General features: G+C 40.9%; 1 protein-coding gene across 4 annotated transcripts in view; it reads right to left on the reverse strand.

Moving 5' to 3' along the window:
• Window positions 1-18,697, reverse strand: part of xpr1a (xenotropic and polytropic retrovirus receptor 1a) — a 160,888-nt gene that overhangs the window by 29,765 nt on the left and 112,426 nt on the right. For all 4 annotated transcript variants that reach the window (XM_069194341.1, XM_069194342.1, XM_069194340.1 and 1 more), the window contains 8 exons: window positions 17,718-17,819; window positions 12,507-12,730; window positions 11,483-11,632; window positions 11,303-11,386; window positions 9,642-9,723; window positions 7,770-7,957; window positions 6,665-6,844; window positions 3,381-3,549 (listed from right to left, as the gene is read on the reverse strand). In XM_069194341.1, coding sequence (XP_069050442.1) covers window positions 3,381-3,549; window positions 6,665-6,844; window positions 7,770-7,957; window positions 9,642-9,723; window positions 11,303-11,386; window positions 11,483-11,632; window positions 12,507-12,730; window positions 17,718-17,819 — 1,179 coding nt within the window. The remainder of the gene's footprint in view (window positions 1-3,380; window positions 3,550-6,664; window positions 6,845-7,769; window positions 7,958-9,641; window positions 9,724-11,302; window positions 11,387-11,482; window positions 11,633-12,506; window positions 12,731-17,717; window positions 17,820-18,697) is intronic.

An 18,697-nucleotide genomic window follows, 5' to 3' on the forward strand; every position in this document is an offset into this window, starting at 1 on the left:
TAAAATGTTTAACATTTATCTACAGTACTATCTCCACCAATTCACCCCTGATGCAGGTTTGAGTGGGGGTCTGAGGGTTATTCCTGAAATTAATTGCCATGTTTTTGGTCTTTGAGACCAGTAATTTGAAGTAAACTTCAAAAAGTTCCTTTCACAACAGGTGGCAAACTCATTTACGACTGACCAACGGTTCCATTCATCTGCTTGCAACAAATAATAAGAGTCTAATTATGTGTCTTGAGTGTTGAAATTTTTTATAATAACCTGTATACAGAACAAAGTGTAAGGGAGACAATACACATTCTTTTGGGGTACCACTGGAAGAATACAGCTTGTTAGACAAAGCATTGTTGACTCTTATTCTCAGAGTGACTGTAAGATTACTGTCTTGAAGGAAATTAGTAACCCAGCTGAAAAAATTATGATGAAGACCAAAATGACAAAACAGCTTAGTTTTAAGTAAATAAGGTTGAATACAAATAAACGTTGAAGAAAAATCCAGAAAGAGCAACCTTGCATGAGTCATATTTTTTATTAAGAAGCTGGAGGACAACGTTAAAAAGCATTTTCTAGCATCTTTCACACCCCTACCTGCCCTATAAGCAAACTGAAATGGCTCAAACTGATCCTGTACCTTTGCTACAATCTTGTTTTTCACAATCCATTCCAAGGTTTTCATAACCAGTGAGGTGAGGGCTCATAGTCTATAATCACCTACTCATCGATTGCAAGAAAGATGATAAGGGTTTATTTCTGATAAGGGTTGTGGCGATCTTGAGTCTATTCTGTCATTGTGTTGTTACGTTGGAAGTGTGTTGTAAAACGATTTTCCCCAATGAGTCCTGGAAGCACTGAGCACAAGATAGGATGCTTCTCCAATATATTACTCGGGCATGCAAGCGTACTGACAATTTAGGGGCAAACATTAAATAGCCAGCATGTCTTTGGAACACGGTAGAAAAACAAAACACTTGGAGGAAACCCATATGGACATAAGGAGAACATGCATACTCCATACAGAATAATCCTCAGTTAAACCTAGGATCCAAGACCTAATATTTGAGGATAGTTCTTGATTCTCTACCCTGAGCTTTCTGTCTCATTTTCCTACCTCACCTCTGTGTGTTTATTTCTCTGTTGACCTTTTCCTTTCCAAACCTCTAAGTATTGACAACAACAATAAAACAGTAAAATGATACTTGTATAGCGCTTTTCTGGATACTCCACTCAAAGCGCTTTACAGGTAATAGGGACTCCACTCCACCAACGCATATGCAAAGCCAAAGTGCGTCAGTACACTCACCACACACCAGCGATCAGTAGGGAGAAGAGCAAAGTGATCAACCCAATTCATAGATAGGGATTATTAGGAGGCCATGATTGGTAAAGGCCATGGGGACATTTGGCCAGGATGCGAGAGTTACACCCCATGCCCTTTTCAAGAAACGCCCTGGGATTTGTAATGATCACAGAGAGTCAGGACCTCAGTTTTTCATCTCATCTAAAGAACACCGCCTTTTATTACAGAATAGTTTAATTTATTACAGTATAGCGCCTCCTACTGGTTCTACTAACACCTCTTCCAGCTCTTCCAGCTGACATTTTCTTTTGTTGAACAACAACAGTGGTGGCAAGATGGAGCATTTTGAAGTCTGATCCCAAAGAACACTTAGTCTCCCTGATTAAGAAATGGTTAAAGAACACATACTGTGCATACAGGAGATATTTTAACTGCCATTTAAAGTGTCATTATTAAGGGTGTAGTTTACATTTTGTATACTTTTTCATTACTTTTAAGACTGGCTAATTAAATGTTTACAGAAAATATACTGTAATATTATATGCCAATCAATGAAATATCTATAGGGTTCCCAGCACTGTAAGGGCAATTCTGCAGCCACCGTTGAAGTTTCGGCAAGAATTTCACAGCTGTTTTTGTAACACACCGATGAAGTGTGCTACGTCACCTTCTCCCTTTCAACTGTGGAGAATGAAAAGAACATGAATGTTTTCATAATTGGCTGGAATTCCCTACAACAAACATGTAAGACAGGCTGGACACCAAAACACAGAGTGAGCAGCAGACAAGCTGAAAACATCACATGAGGCACAAAAGTCAGAACAATTTAAACTGTACATGAGATACCAGATCTAAGATAATGGCAAGTGAGAGTCAAGGTCATTGATGCATTTCATGGCACATGGACAGACCACTGAATGCTCCCTACAGGTTGCTTTTCCTTCTCATTACTTTGTGTTGTAACTGCTCAGGATGAGGGTCAAAGCTTTTCCAAAGGCCCAGCTTTTCCATTTAATTACACAGCAGCTAATTGCAGGCAAATGCTTTTAGGAGCTAATTTCACCAGCTCACTGGGAATATTTCTGCACAAAAGTTGTTTTGATTTTAACTCTTCCCTCTCAAACAATCCTTGCAGGTTTCTAACGCTTGTCTGAGACTTTATCGGGCTTGCCTATATTTTTACAGCTTTTATACATTTTTTTTGCCAATTTGTTACGTTCCTGACGTGCATTGGGAAGGCCACTCTTCTAAAAGTAAAAAAATAATACACAGTGCATCTTCCTGTGATCCTCTGAATTGAAGCATTTGAAGGAAGGTTTTATAATTCAAGTACAGCCTCAGATGCTCTCTAGTGTTGCCATGAAAGAACATTTTTTAGAAGTGAACATTGCATATACAAATATTTCTGAACATAGCAAAATGGTCATTTTTGACTTAACCTTTCAGTTATTCTATAAATGTCACGCACACACAGATGTCTCTCAATCAGCAAAGAAATTTAGAATGAAAAACCCATCATATCAGCTCAAATCCCACAATGTATTTCAAGCGTTCACTCATAGCGTATGGACTTTGCTTAACAGTAGTCCACAAAGATGCCCAGTAAACAGAATATGAATTTATAGGGTATTTTTTTCAATACCCTTTGTAAAATGTGCAACATTGTTCAAATGAAAACAAAGGTTCCATGGCATGTTCATAGGCCAGACAACAGAAATGATCAAATCATTTCTTTATTCAATGGCTACTAAATGGCCACGTATGGCTCTAGCTCATTGGTTCCCATCCCTAGTCCTGGAAGAGCACTGGGTCTGTAGGTTTTTACTCAACCTCTAATCTTAGTTTCTTAATTGAACTCATATGGATAATAAATCCAATCACCTTTCTCTGAGGGGCAGACTCCAGTTGGACTGAGTTGCCCATCGCTGGTCAAGAGATTTATAAAGAAATGTCTTCAAACCACTGTATTCTGTACACTGGAGTAGACATTAAGCCACAGAATGTATAAAACCGAATCTAAGGGGAAGGACAGGAAGGTCACTGTAACAGAGGCTACTGCGGATCTGGCAGTGTAACTCACCTGATGTCAATGGCAGAAGCCCGTCTCTCTCACCCCAGCTGAGCTCAAAGCTGTAGAAGCAAATCATGTACTCCAGATCAGTCAGCACGGTTGTCAGGGAGTTAAGCTGATCGGCCAGCCAGAAATCTGCAAACTCCACCCTATGGAATGGAGCTGTGAAGACACGGAACTGCGAGAGATAAGAAGAGGAGAGAAGACTCGCGTTAGTAGGGTTAACTCAACCAAGAGGCACACTAGGCAAAAGGCATCTTCTGACCTTCAGACACTACAAGTACAGTTCAATCACTCAAGGCTCCTCATTATTGGAAGAAAGGCACAAATATGTAGGTTTTTTTTCCCTTTCTCTTCTCTTATACCATTTACAGATGCCTTTAAAGTGACTGTGGTTGAAGACGAGCAACAGAACAACAATTTTTAATATAAGGGGATGGACCCGTTTTTGATAGCGGGGATCATATGGCAGCCACTACACACAGATTAGGTGGAGAAGTGAAAATGTCCTTTATCAATTTTCACACCTCATCCCTAGTCACCAACTGGATCATTGGCTTACAAATTCAAGTCCAGTGAGAAGAGTGCTACCTCTAACACCACTTAGAACAGAAACCTTATTTTACTTGCAGGTCTTTCACAAATGTACAGACCAGGCCCAGCCTTGCTCCGTTTTAAACACAGATTATTAAAATATTACAAAATGGCTAGTAAAGGCACTGGAAATGCTGTCACACTACTGTGTGCATTTGTGCTGAATTTCCACACTGCAAGATGTAAAGGTTCAAAGTCTTGCCTTTGTTTCTGGCAACCCAAGGATGGGAAGCACTGCTCTAGGAGTCTAAGGCTGAGCTGAATGCAGTCTCTGTGGAATATGCAGTACTAGTGATATCTCAGAAAAATGCCTCAGGATTCAAGAAGAGAGCCAAGCTGCTAACAGAAGGCTCATTCTTGTGTCAATGAACATCGAAATGCAAAGTTACATTTTAACAAACACAGAGACAGGACTGCTACTACGGTGGTTGAATTTGGTAAAATGTATAATGAGATGCCCTGTGGCAGCTCTCTAAATGAAGTTATTAATGTCAGTTTGGTCCTGAACACTCCAATAATGACTTTAAGATTAACAGGGCTCCGGAAACCACGCGCTTCCTTTTCCCATCACAGCCATTCTGATGACAAGTTATACTACAACTTACCTTATTCCATTCCCCATCTGTCTCTAATCGGATAAGACAACCCTCTGAAATCCCAGAAAGCAAATGCTTCCATTTATTGATTGATTTATGTATTTATGTTTCTATCTAAATGAGCATTAAAAGCATAGACTCATATCACAGCTGACCAAAACCCAGTGTATACAATATCAAGTTTAAGGATTATTTTATCCATGGTAAAACCTTTTGACAGGAAAATTAAAAGCAAAATGCTTTTTTTAGGTATTTGGTGATGTACACAGCCACAAATCCTAATACATACCATATGCATTTCTGTATCAACATTTTTTTCTTCCTTTTAGCAATTAGGAATCATCAACTGGTAATGAGGGCATGGTCCCTTAACTGAACGCAGGAGGTAAGAGGACCATTCGGAGAACACTGTCCTATAAATGTGCATATATCAGGGCAGATAGCATCCACTGAATGGCTGCAGCTCACAGTGGCAACCCTACACTTGCACAGATGTCTGTCGGGTCTCAGGTGTGGCTGTTGCAGGGCAAGTTGATGGTGGTTGAGCTGATACCCAACTCCAGCTCACCCAGCTTCATAACCCACACTTTGGAATATCCCAGTCACAGCTGGCGAATGGCAGGACAAACTCAAGTCAGTAAGATGTTTGGTTAAAAAATGCAATAATAATTCAAACAGACAAGAAATACACTGTAAAATTAGATCACTTCAAACACAACCCTTCAACTTGCTAAATTAACAACTGTTTATACCCAAGAAATTAAAACAAAAGGCAATGGTAAAGTGGTAAATGGTTAGGATACCCTTTTCTATCGGTGGCAATAGAGCTGGGATACTTAAACAGTTGAACTATTATTTTTTTTTAATCAGAAATCCTATCCCATTGTTATGGAAGGTGTAGAAAGAAGAAGGCATTTGTTGGCAGCCAGCATGGTTTTACAGTTAAGCCATCCAAAGATGAGTGATGTATTAGTATTTAATAGAAATAACTTATAAAGAATGCCATTCCAGCCATCTTAAGGCATGACCATTATGACACCTTGATGACCATAACGTACTCAACTCAACGCTCAACATGTGTGACTTAACATGGGACACATCTGACACAAGTTGTACTTGTCTGCAAGGTCTTTCGGTCCATCACAGGGATCTCATTTGTGTGACTGTCCAGTTGAAATGTACTGCAGGAGATCCAGATTATGCCATGTCATGTCAATAAAAATATCATTACTTCTGCAGGAAGGCAGGAAAAAAAATAACATAAATCATACTAAGTGAATAACAATTAGGTATTTGGCCTGACAAGCTTACTTTTTTTACTTTGGTGTTTTAGTGCTGATTTATAGTGAAAAAAGCACAGACTCTGCAGCTTCATGCGACAGAGATGTCTCTGGCTCCAGTCCGGCTCATGTTGACAGAGGAGGCTGAGGCAATAAATGTGCTGATAGATTTATCCGAGTAATGATTTCAGAGTCACAGGAGAAGCATCTGGAGGAAAGATGCCGCATTTTATTATACCTAACCCTGCTGCCCTCTGCATTGCACTGCAAATATATTGTTACTCGTGTGGCGTACCAATAAAAAATATTTAAAAAAAACCTGCCTGAGCCCAGCTATTAGATCAAAGAATGCACCAAATGCCTCAGTAACCAATTAAAGTTTATTGGCTGAGCTTGACTGTGAATAATTGAAGTAGCCGCATCAATTCATTGAGTACGTTTTTATAGTTGACACACTGAGTATGTTTTTATAGCTGACACACTATTAGATCTGCATTAAAACACATTATAATGAAACTAACACAACTTTTGGCCAGCCTGAATCAAACTTTATCCCACTGGCCATAACACATTAGAAACCCAAAACCTCTTGACACTTCGTCAGATGCAAGGAGCTACTGGGAAGCTCAAAGCTCCATAAATCATCCAAAAGTTCCACAGTGTTTTTACTTTATGATTGCTTGAGCCGTTATTGAACAACGGTCTGGTTAAGAAGCTTGGGTTCTGAGCTTCCAGTTGTTGGCTTACAAACAGAAAACCTGGTTTGCCTCTTCACCCTGAAGCAAACTGAAAAGACAGAAGACCCCAGCAGCTCCGTGCTCACCAGCAGCTTCAGCAGCCAGAAGCGGGACTTGTAGTAGAAGGTCTTGGTGGGGTTGATGAGGAAGAGGAGCATGAAGCCATACAGGATGAGGGGGTTGGCCTGCGTGGGGATGAATATGTATTCGGAGAACAGGCAGGACAGGATGCTGACGCACCAAAGCACACCCAGGAACCCAGCGATCTGTGGACACAATAACACAAGAATTGCTGAATTAATATTTGCCTGCATTCATATAGTGTCCTTGGTCACAATACTGTGGCACTGCTCCAAAGGGAAGAGTGCCACCTACTGGTCTCGCAGTAGGTCTCTTGCCAACCAGGCCCAGCCTTCTCATCCAAGATCGGCTGAGAACAAGCTTCAACCTGGCAACGCTGCCGTCTTTAGCAGGACAGCACATCCCACAAAGTACACATCTCAAGGCACCATACCTTGCTTAAGAGGCAGAGAAAACTGAACTCGGCATCTACAGTTCAGAGCTTATAAAAAAATTAAATTAATTTAATCAGAATACGAATATTAACTTGATGATCACACGTTTTTAAAGGCGATTTAAAGACCCAGAAATGCTTGTGTGAAGACTGAATTATCTTTTCCCATATCGGCACACACTGCAATTAAGAACAATCTACAAGTTACAAAGCGATGCAGTTGGTGCGAGGGTATTTAAAATACAATGTTTTCTAACAGAGCAGTAAAATCTCTCAAATAATTCCTAACTCACAGGTAACTAGTGGGCTGGTGAAGTGTGATAATTAGCCCTTAACACCCACACCACGGCTCTCAGAGGTCCTATGCTTCCTGTCCAGGAGATCTGAGCAAAATAAGGCTGAACTGCAGCTTTTTTTCTGCTAAGGGGTTTAGAGTGATACTCATGGAGGTGATTTCCACTTACCAGAAAAGAACAGCAGGAATAAAAATAAATAAAAGTACACAGAGATAAATGAAAAGTCTAATTACCTTGCAAGAGAATAAGTGCATGTTTGAATAATTATGTTTTTACAATATTTTTCTTTGTTTTTTTTATATTGTAATATTGGTATGTATCATTATTTTTCATGTTTATTATCGCAGTGTCTCAGGCAGGTGGGGGGGAGGGATGTCTCACCTCAAAAAGGTGTTGGTGGGAGAGGTTGCTGCGGGGGTTGAGCTCGAAGATCAGCACATGGTTGACCCCCGCCTGGCGCCAGCCATACGTGTTGATACCCAGCAGGAAGAGGAACTCGATGAGGAGGAAGCCCCCCCTGTAGATCCGCACCAGGGGCCAGACATTGGAGAGCTCCTTCGTCATCACACCTGCAGGGGGCAGCAGGCAGCTCTCAGGGGAGGCAGCAGTGAGCCTCAGGCACTCTGGCCTCACCTGTGCAGCGTTTGCTTCAGTAAGACAGAACTAGATGTGCTACACAGGACATGAGGTGGTGAAGTCGTTTTTCTTTCTCACACAACCTCTTTGGTGTTGTTGAATCTGCTTTATTTCAGAATGATGACACAAAAGTACTGAACAAGGTCTGTAAATACCGAGAGCTCAGAATGCTTCACGACTCGGATCCTTCGAGCTAGAAGATAAATGATAAACCCTACTTCGTTTAATATTGTAGTACAGGAATAGATTCCTTCTTTCTCGACAATTTAGACCTGGGTAAAGGTTGAACATAAATACTCACAGTTCAAAAATTGTTTCTGAGGGGAAACTCTATTTAAAAATGAGCTACAGTTGTTTTGCTCACTGAGTTGATAAAGAAAATGAAGAGGTAGTTTTAATTTGGTCCAGGCCTGTGGTACAGGAGGGCCACCTTGTAACTATAAACTAAACCGGTGCCGTGTGTGGCATTTATCACTCGTGCCAGCTCTGACCCTGATGCCTCAGAAATTTACAGTGCAAATGCCCCACGTAGCTCCAGTGTCAGGAGAGTGGAGGGACCTTATCTTCCTGCCACGCAAAGCGGCTCAGCATCAGCCCTGCCCCAGCTGTTTGCTAGGACTCAGGCCACTGTGGCAAGTCAACTAATCTGCCACTGTAAAAGCGAAGAAGGGTGCCATGAGCTATTCCCACCACTAGACTGCGCTGTTTGCTGCGCTGTTTATGTTTGTCTGCAGGCACAAAGTGGCTTTCCCTTTTCTTTAAAAAAAAACCCAACAACCTTATTTTATCTCTAGGCCTCAGACTAAATGTCATCTCTTCTCAGGGAACTGTTTACAGACAACAAACAGTCCCAATGTGTGTTGCCAGGGTCTTAGCTTTAATTAGAAACACAACCGTTCTCCAGAAGCACTCCTCTTCCTGGTAAGGAGTCTCTTTTACATTAATGCCGAATGGAAGAGGAGGCTTTGCTGTCATTCTGGTCCAGGTTTGGGGTTCTACCCAATTCATCCTCCTTACTCTTTTGTGTTGACACACTTCCAAACTAACCTCTGAGGACTTTAAACTGGTGACTGCATTACTGTCTTTTTTCCACTACCCTGAAGCAAATTTATTGCAACTGGTCCAGTTCATCAGGCCATCTTTTCCCCTCGTTATGAACAATCCTTGACCATACCCTGGATGCACTGCTGTCTCACCAAGCGCCACTGATCTGGCGGCAGAACCGACAGTGTCCTTGGTATAGCCTGGAATTCTTAGAGCACTTGGGGGTTAGGATGGGATGATGGGGAACAAGAGATGCTGCTGCTATTGAGCTTTCATGTCACATTTAACCAGTAAAAAAGTCTATATACTCTATCTGGTGCGATCATTCCTGAATTGCGAGTGGCTAGCCAATGTAGGGAACAGAAACATTAATTGAATATTAATTCATTTTGCAAAAAAATAAAAATAATAATCTAGTCCTACAATTTTCCGTTTTAAGCGGTGGTAGTTCTAGGGAAATCTGTAGCCACCCTAAAAATCAGTGATAGCCACCCTGAATTCGAAACATCGTACTCTGCCTTGGGAAACAAGACTGATGGGTTTGACAGCTTTTCGAAGGATCTCTGAGCATACCTGTCAGAAGGAATGTCACAGTCAGTACAATGAAGACTCCACAATACAGTCCTACTCTGAAGGTTGTCCAGGCAGGGGCAGGCTGGAAGAGACAAGAGACACAGCTCACAGCGCCACTCACAGGAGACGCGTTATCACAACTCTACAACCTCAGTTGATCACCTGCAGAGAAATAGCAACTAACGAATGAGCATAGTATACCAAATAAAACAAGGCAGTTCTTCAATAATACAGATAACACTGTAACAATTACAAAACTCAACTTTGGCTGAAACTGCCTGCATTTAGTCCCGTTTACAGTTTTTGTTTGAATGGCTAAAGCAGTTGCTGCCACAATTAGAAAACTTTCCAAAAACGTTTATTCACGGTTATGCAAAAACAGTGCAACCAATTCATTCAAACCACTTATAAGGGCACGCTGTGAGGCTAGTCCTTGAACTCACATTCCAATATCTAGCTGTCAAGATTATTTTATAATATAAAATTTGTTAGATAGCTGAATATGGGGTACTTAAGATCAGAACTGTTGGCGTGAAGCTAAGCACAAAAAACAAAAACGGGCTCCTAGCACACCTAACTGGAAATAGCAGGGCACTGTTTGTTTCTTTAGACCTCAGTATTTCTCCAAGAACCATAATATACACTACAAGTGCTGGATCCTTTACGAAGGACGATATCTATAAAGCAGGGATTAGCCCACAGATGTTATGAGTACTCTTCTAAAAGCAACTGATGGCGACATACTGCACAAAAGGTGATTTGATTTTCTATTCAAATACCTAGTTCACGTGAGTACAACAAGGGTAATGGTGGCTAGAAGACCATAGACACCTTCTGCCTTAGACACTGGAGCTCCCGAAAAAGAAAGCTGAGAAAATGGTTAGATCACCTTGGGAGGTGAATTACTAAACAGTCGATGCCTCAAGAGTGTAACTAAATTTTACATTTTATCGTAAAGAAGGTCACGAAGGTCAGTGTCTCTTAAGATCGGATTAGCTCACTGTCCCCCACAACACACCCAGCCTGACTTCAGGATTGAGCCACATCCTGAGTGAAAAGTGACTTCTCAGCTGAGAATTTAATTCCCCTTAAGTCCTTCCTTTCCAGCTGTAGAGTAGAAAAAAACAAACAAACTTTGGATCTGAAAGAGAGCATCTATTTAGGTTCCACGTTAAAAAAAAACGACGTGAAAATGGGCTGAGCTCTATATGTCAGGGGTGAAGAGAAACTGCAATTAGTTCCTGTCACGGCTGGCACTCAGGACATCCTTCGCTGCCTCCTGGGCTGCTCTCTTGCTGGCCCATGTTAAACAACCCTGCAGTGCCACGGACAGGCAAAACAAAAGCCTTGGTCTTACTCTGCTAAACTCTCATGGTGCTTTTTAATGGCACAACTGCCCAGAAAAACACAACAGATTTGTCCCTTTTGTCCCGAGCATTATAAATTTATGTTCCTGTCCTTTTTCAGAAAGAACATCTATTTTTAACAGCTTACAAGCACAAATTAAATTTGGTTAATCACTCACACATGTTTGGTTACTCAGGATACTTTTGAATGCCCTGAATTCCCTGTGCAGGCCTTGTCTTTGGCGAGCAGATCAGAAAAGGACAAAGTCGGTGCGAGTTCTGTCAGCGGTTTTCTGAGCTGACAGCGACACTCACCTGCGCTGCCCCTAGCGGGGGCACTCTGAGCCTCTTCATTGCCTTCTGTCGATCCCCACCTTCCAGCTCCGTCGTGACCAGCGCCTGAAACACACACGCAGGGGGGGTCAGCTCCAGCGCTCCGTGCCGATTCGGGGCCCCGATGTTAAAAAGAGGGTGCGGGCCCACACCGAGCGGTACCTCCGTTTCCGAGATGAGCTGGTTGATCTTCTTGCAGGTGTAGAACGGAGCCACTTCCACATGGGCCACCCGCCAATCAGCCCCACGGGGCGTCTCCAGGATCTTGTCATGCTTCTTCAGGATCTTTCGGAATCCGGTAAAATTCAGATTCTGGAAACAAACAGCAATAGATGATCACTCCCGTGTGTTACTGTAAAAGGACATTTGTTTATTTAAAGGCACAACGGAGGGGTAACTTTCAGATTTTGAGATTATCATAGCATTTGTATTATGGCTACATAGTACAGTACATACTTCCTCCATTTTAAATGGCAGTAAAAGATTTTATAGATACCACCCCCCCCCCCCAAGAATTAATTTCGTGCATCTCAAATTTCTTTCTTTTTGCGTTTTCTGATATAAGATATCAACCTTTTTCATGTCTCCAATGGTCAGTTTTTGTAACTGTAATGAAACTGACGTTTGCGTTCAGGATAATCTCTTGCACAAGTTCTGTGATGCAAAGCCCAATTCAGCTCTAGAAAGTGACTTCCTCTCACAGAACTCAGCGCGCGAGTAACCATGAAGCAGGTTGTCTCCTGAGAGGTGGGTAACTGCAAACTGTTCCCCTACCACAGACACATTTGTGTAAGTACAGAATGTTCAAAAGTCCCACAAAGTCTACTATCCTGGTCTATATATAAAAAACATTGCCAGACATTAAAAAAACTTTACTATCGATTAACAGCCAGATTTTTCTCTTGTACAGATGCTTTGCAAGTGTTTAATTATTTTATATAGTGTTTTATACAGTGTCAACTGTAACCTTTATCTGGTTCATACTGATGCTTTGGAGGAGGATGTAATACGAAACTCAAGAATATTCAAATCAAGCAAACAAACTCTATGACAATGGGGAAAAAAAATGCTTTCGCTGCTGCAAGAGGAATTCAGACCCACAATCTACCAGAGGAAGGGAAGACGCAGTGTGGACATCTCAAGGAAAGCTTTCCAGACTCTTCAGCAACGGGAAAGGCTGACACACCTGGTAGTTCTGGAGCAGGATGAGACTGAGGTAGAACTCGCTGAAGGCCAGCTGCAGGTCCTTGATGTTCCGGTACTTGACTCGCTCCTCGTGAGACAGGTGGAATACGGTCTTGCGGCGGCGGCGCAGGCCCGGCGGAGTGCTGCTCTCTCGCTGGGCGTCCAGAGATGACTGGAGCTCATTCTGGAGGGTGGCGAACCTGCGCTGGGCTTCAGCAAGCTTCTCTGGATATCGAGGGGGACAAGTGGAATCAAATACTGCACATGGCTGTGACACAACAGCAAAGATGCTGCAACACGGCGATTAGGGGTTTGAACTGCAGACCTGACAGTCATTGGATCTAATCTCAGGTGAGTAGCTGCAGTAGCACCCCTGATCAAGGTAATTCAGACTGCTCATATAAAATGCCCTTCTGTACAAATACATACTGTATACTCACCAGGTTCAGCTTCAATGATAATTTATTCTCAGTTGACTTGTTTGATTAAATAAAAGTACCATTTTGTTACCATGACAAACTTAGCCCCTCTGCTACTGGTTGGGGTGCAGCATTCATTTAAAAGTGGCAGAGGCTTGTATAACACAAAGCATTTATGAACCGTGAAGCTCGGAAAATAACTGCATTCCATCACTGCAGAGAAACTGAGTGAATTACTGTACTTAGCAGCCATTTTGTAGAAGGGGCACTTTTCGTTGTTATATTTTTACTTATTTTTAATGTTGGTTTGATCTGATCCTTTTGCAGATGTCTTTACCCATAAGACCCATACCCATACTCTAATGCATTTCTGTCGAAACACGGGTGACTATGATAGGACATTTCTCAATGTGGTGTGAAGCATAGTGGTCAGACAAAATACAGCATAAACCTAATGCGATTATGTAATGCACAGCAGCAAAAATAGTGTGAGCAGCCCCAGTGATTTAATCAGGCATTGAAAACAACTGCCGAGCTTCCCAAAATAACCACACAGAATGACAATACAAATATACTGAGTGCATTGTTTAATCAACCTGTTACCATGAAGCATTACAAAGTGTGATTTTTGCTCAGGAAGAACCCTCCAAAATTACTGCAAGGAATATACTGAGTTTGTTGTGAGTCAAAGATGTAGCTTTGTTAATGTTTGAAAAACAAACCCACTTGTTCTATGCTTGTTTCCCAACTAGTAATACAAGCACTGAGTTTTGATGGCGTACCAGAAAGTCAAACAAAACTCATCTGGAAATTTTTTATATGCTGTACATAAGCAACAGCACCTCATGTACTGTATCTGTTCTGTATTTATTTCCACAGCACTGCAGAAAGATTTAAATACGCAGGGTTCCTGTTTAGCCAATTGTCTATAGAACACGGGCCCAGAGTCCTAATACACGACTCATCTTAGGACCCCACAAAAACACCACACAACAAGTCGGTCGAGTTTTCATTCCTCTTTTGTGAAACGCATACCTCCAATGTTCTTAAAAAATGAAATTGAAAAGCAATCTGTTCCAAAGACACCAACCACACACATCTTTCTCTTTCATTTCAGGTTCAGGCTGAGCTTTGTTCTTCCATTAGTTTCCCACAGTGGGATGAGACACTGCGAGAGATGTCAGGGGTCTTAACACAGGAGTGAGTGTTGCTCAACTCCAGATGTAACTGCACAGGGTATGGGGGCTCAATAACATCAGGTCTGTATATCCAAAGAGGAAGGGAGAGAGTGGAGGGTGTTGAGGATTTTTATATAAAAAAAATGGTTTAAATGTCTAAAATGGTTACATTTTCTAATCTACCCCTTAATTTATTTTGTTTCATGTCTTTTGATGGCAGTACAACATGTGACTACGAATTCAGCTTCTCTCCTGAGAACCTTTCAGGTTTTGTGTCCAGTGCCAAAAAGGAAATTAAAAAAAAAAAATCACTGATACATGTAACCATAATAAGCTAAATAGGGAGCGCTTACGTATAGCCCCTACAGGTGTCTCTAAAGCTCAGACCTAAGTATTATTTTCAATATTATTTTTCAATTAATATATAAGCCTATAAATGACTTCTACAGTGTATATATTTACATTTTTACAATATACAGCAATTCTGCTTGTGAATTCCCAATATGTTATACCAAGGGAGACAAACTCCAATTCTTTTGCAATAAATGAAGAAAAGATCTAGACTGGGAAATAGCAAAACTGAGATTATAATGCTATGACATTTAATAACGAACTTGAAAAGAGATCAAAGCATCTAATCCCAATAGTATTATATGGTTAAGTGGTTATTGAATACAGTGGTTATTGAAAAAGCAAAGGTTAGATTTTGTTTAATCATAACTGCTTTCGATTTTTAGAAACTGGTAGAATACTGGGTTACAAATGAATGTTCTTCTCTAAATGTACAGTATACATGTGATTGAGAGCACAGGCAGAGATTTAAATATTTATATTGTTTTCCTAAATGCCATGCAGCTTACTGCTTCAATACCTCTAAAGTGAACTGATCAGAGAGCTGGAATGCTCTATTATACAGGATGCCAATTTCTCTTACAAAACCAACTATCAACATCCTGCGTATAAAGTATATATACACAATTAACAACGTACATATGCAGAAATAATTGCAGAGATTGCTTTAAAATTAATCCACCCCCTGTATACCCACTATGAGGAAACCTACTGGGTTGAGGTGTTGCAATAAAGTTTTAAATGGAGTTTATTTAAAAGTGTGAATTATTTTACACTTTAACCTAATAACTAACAATAGAACACCCCTAAGATAACCCATGAGAAAAAGACACAAACACACAATAAAAGATCAAACACTCTCTAATGGAGGGGAATGGCAGGGCTGGACTTTGCAGCCAGAACACAGTCAATCTGAAAAGGGCGACACCTGAGTTCCCAAGGATTTGGTGATGGAAACACACCTAGAAACCCCTCAACCTTCACGAAGCTTCCTGATGTCAGTGTAGCGGAGAGAAAGCTCTAGTGTGGCAACAGTGCAACGTCTATTTACAGGGGAGCGGATGGGGGAATTAGCCTGCAATAACATTAAATCAAAGGCTCTGGATGCCCGCGAACAAAGGTCATCAACAGTTTAACAACCTCTTGCCAAGTGCGCTTAGGTAACATGAGAGTCTCTGGCCCGAATCCCAACTTCCGTCTCTCCCAGTCAGTCCCACCCCAGCGACACATTCCTGGACACAGTGCTGGTCCAGGCTGACATGCCGCTTTCCTTCCCAGTGAGACAAACTCTGCTGGATGGCACAGGTCCCAAACTTCACACAGACGCACGCAGAGAGGAAAGACCAGGCTCCATATACAGCACCAGCTTATAGTATCTGTACAGAGCCTGTACCAGCAGTCACAACCTGCGCTAGTGCAGCATACAGGTTCAGTATGTCGTGTGTATAGCGCAGTGCATATAAATTCTTGCTATGCACTTATGATGAAGTATACATGATCCAAAATGTTTTTAAAAAGTTCATTAACATTCACTCGGGAATTTCCAGCTGCACAGTTTCACAATTACATACCAAGATACTAAAGTTGCTGACATGTTTCTAAAAGGAAGCAGCTGTGTGCAGAGATGAATCGATTTTGCAAAAGAGCACAGTATGTGGATATGCGGCCAATAAAAAAGGTATTTAAAAATCAACATTTTATCATTACGTTGTAGCTCATGGCCTGAACACTCCATAATTAATTCATTAAGTCTAAACACGTTTCAAAAGCAGTGGCAATCTGTCTTTAAGTACAGATATCAAGACAATTGTCTTCTTCATCAAGAAAGAGAATGATTATAAAGATGGAAATTTTCAACAAAAGCTGCTTTAAATGACAATTACATTAAATAAATTCAAGGAAGACAGCATGCACTTCTTATCAATAACAAAAGAAAGATTTGCTGCCAAGATGAAAGATTAATGAGGATAAATGTGTTTAAAGTAGGTGAGTTGTGGAAAAAGACTGTTGTACAAAACTCTAGGCACCCTGGAAACAGGATTATCTTGAGTCTTGATTGTTTAAGTTTATTCTTCACAGTTCCCTGGTTTGGATGGATAAATGTTTTATTCCTTTCTGCTGCTCAGTGGCTAGAAAGACTGTTTACATGACAGTTGTTAAAACATTATGCCTTTTTTTCATCTTTCTCCAATGGACTTATGATTTCATAACACTATCTGAAAGGCTGTGCACTGCAAAGTCTCTGTCTGCCAAGTTAGCGGCAAACATTCTCAGTTTAGATGAGAAAGACCTCACATTTAGGGTTCATGGAGAAAAATAACTAAGAACGCTCTACATACAGTAACAAAAGCTACAGATGGGTGACTAGCCTCAGGTGTTTTGAGAGAGAAAGGGCCAGCTGCCACATTAAAACTCTGTGTCTGATAACGGGTATTTTGTGGGAGAAAGAGGGTGAGAGGCTGACAGAGGTGGGAGTACTGTATAACAGAGAGAAAACACTCAGAGGCAAAGAGTAGGAGAGTGAAAGAGTAAGCTGTGAGGGAGAAGATCTGCCCAGGCAGGCCAAGAAAAGGACCAAGAAGGAATTTTCTCTACCTTTTCGAAGCCACGGTCCACTTGCACAAATATAAACATTCTGCAGCACCAAGAGCCTCCCCAACTGCCCCAAGCACTTTTTTATCAATGTTATAAAATAAATGTATCTCCGTATTTAATCTGAGGTGGCCTACTTGTCTTATCTTGGCAGGAATGGATGACCGCAAAACAGTGAGCTCTTGCCCAATGCTTTTTAGACAGCTCTCAGTGTTTATTTTATGTCAGTCAAACTTGGAAAAACACTATTCCCTTATTGAATATTATTGACTCGAGTGTGGTCTCCATCTTCTGTGCATGCACTGAAAGTGCCAAATGATACTGTGGCGATTCCGAAGAAGTAATATACAGTAGAAACTTAATTTTTGTTATCATATGTGATTTTTCCACTGCACACTCTCTGAAACACACGATCCTCCAATGGGGTAGCTTGTAATGACAGCAGAGTTTCAGGACACTAAAAATACCCCAAAAGACAATGGAGCAATGCTACTGTGGCTTATGAGGTATGAGCACCAGTATTATCACATTGAGAGATTAAGGATTTCAACACTATGTTTAGGACTTCAGAATAAACCATTCAAGCATTCTTTCCAAACCCCAGTATCTATTAACATGTGTTACCAAACATGTTCTTAAATATCTGGTTATAAATTTACAGAAGACACATACCTGAGTAGAATGTGTTGATTTTGGCAAGTTCCTTTTCACAAGTCTGGAAAAACTTCTCCTCAAACTTGGCATAGTATCTTTTCACTGTGTCTTCATCTGTCACTGTAGAGAGCAGAGAAGGAAAAAATTAACATCTTTTTTTGCAATTCACCTGAACCACTCCTCAAATACGAAGTTCTGTATTTACACAGTACACCATCAAATTGAAAGATTTAGGTCTGGGGAGTAGAGCAGAATTTCTCCCTGTACTGCCTGTGTGTATTGTCAGTGTTTTAGTCACATTCACATTGTTTGTGGCATCATGTACAACCACACACTTAAAAAACTGATTGTTCTAGAGATTTAAAGAAATCTGGTTCATAACATTATAATAGTAACCACTGCTCATTGATCCGAAAATCTCATCCAGCCATTTCTTGAAAGAATGCCGCAGTTTCAACAACATGGCTAAGCAACTTGCTCCATAGTCTCACAATATTTTGGGGAAAACAAGTGCCTCCTGTTCTTGATTTTAAATGCCCTTCCACATAGTTTCAACTTGTGTCCTCTGCCTTGTGTTTCACTGTTTATTAAAGTCCACTGGGTTTCCTTTTTTAAATGATAACGAATACTTGTACCGGATCCCCTCAGAATTTTCCCTGTTCAAAACAAAAAATTCTGAACGGTTCCTTCAGCCTGTAGGTCATCACTGTAAGCTCTGGAATGTAACTAGTTGCTCTTCCCTGAACCAATTCCAGAGCAACCATACAATTTCTATAAAGTGGTAACAGTGTACACGGTAAATGAGACCTTAATAGTATATTATTCAACATTCCTCGATTTGATTGTTATGCTTCTAAGTATATATCCTAAATATCCAAGCTGCTGCTGGTGGTGATCTTGGTGGACCAGTAGGTGGCACTACTTCCATATAGATCATGAAACCCCAGTATTTGATAATAGGACAGCGACAATATTGTTTAATGGATGTCTACTTTAGA

This window comes from Lepisosteus oculatus, chromosome 9, assembly GCF_040954835.1.
Source record: "Lepisosteus oculatus isolate fLepOcu1 chromosome 9, fLepOcu1.hap2, whole genome shotgun sequence".
In the NCBI taxonomy this organism is placed as follows: domain Eukaryota; kingdom Metazoa; phylum Chordata; class Actinopteri; order Semionotiformes; family Lepisosteidae; genus Lepisosteus; species Lepisosteus oculatus.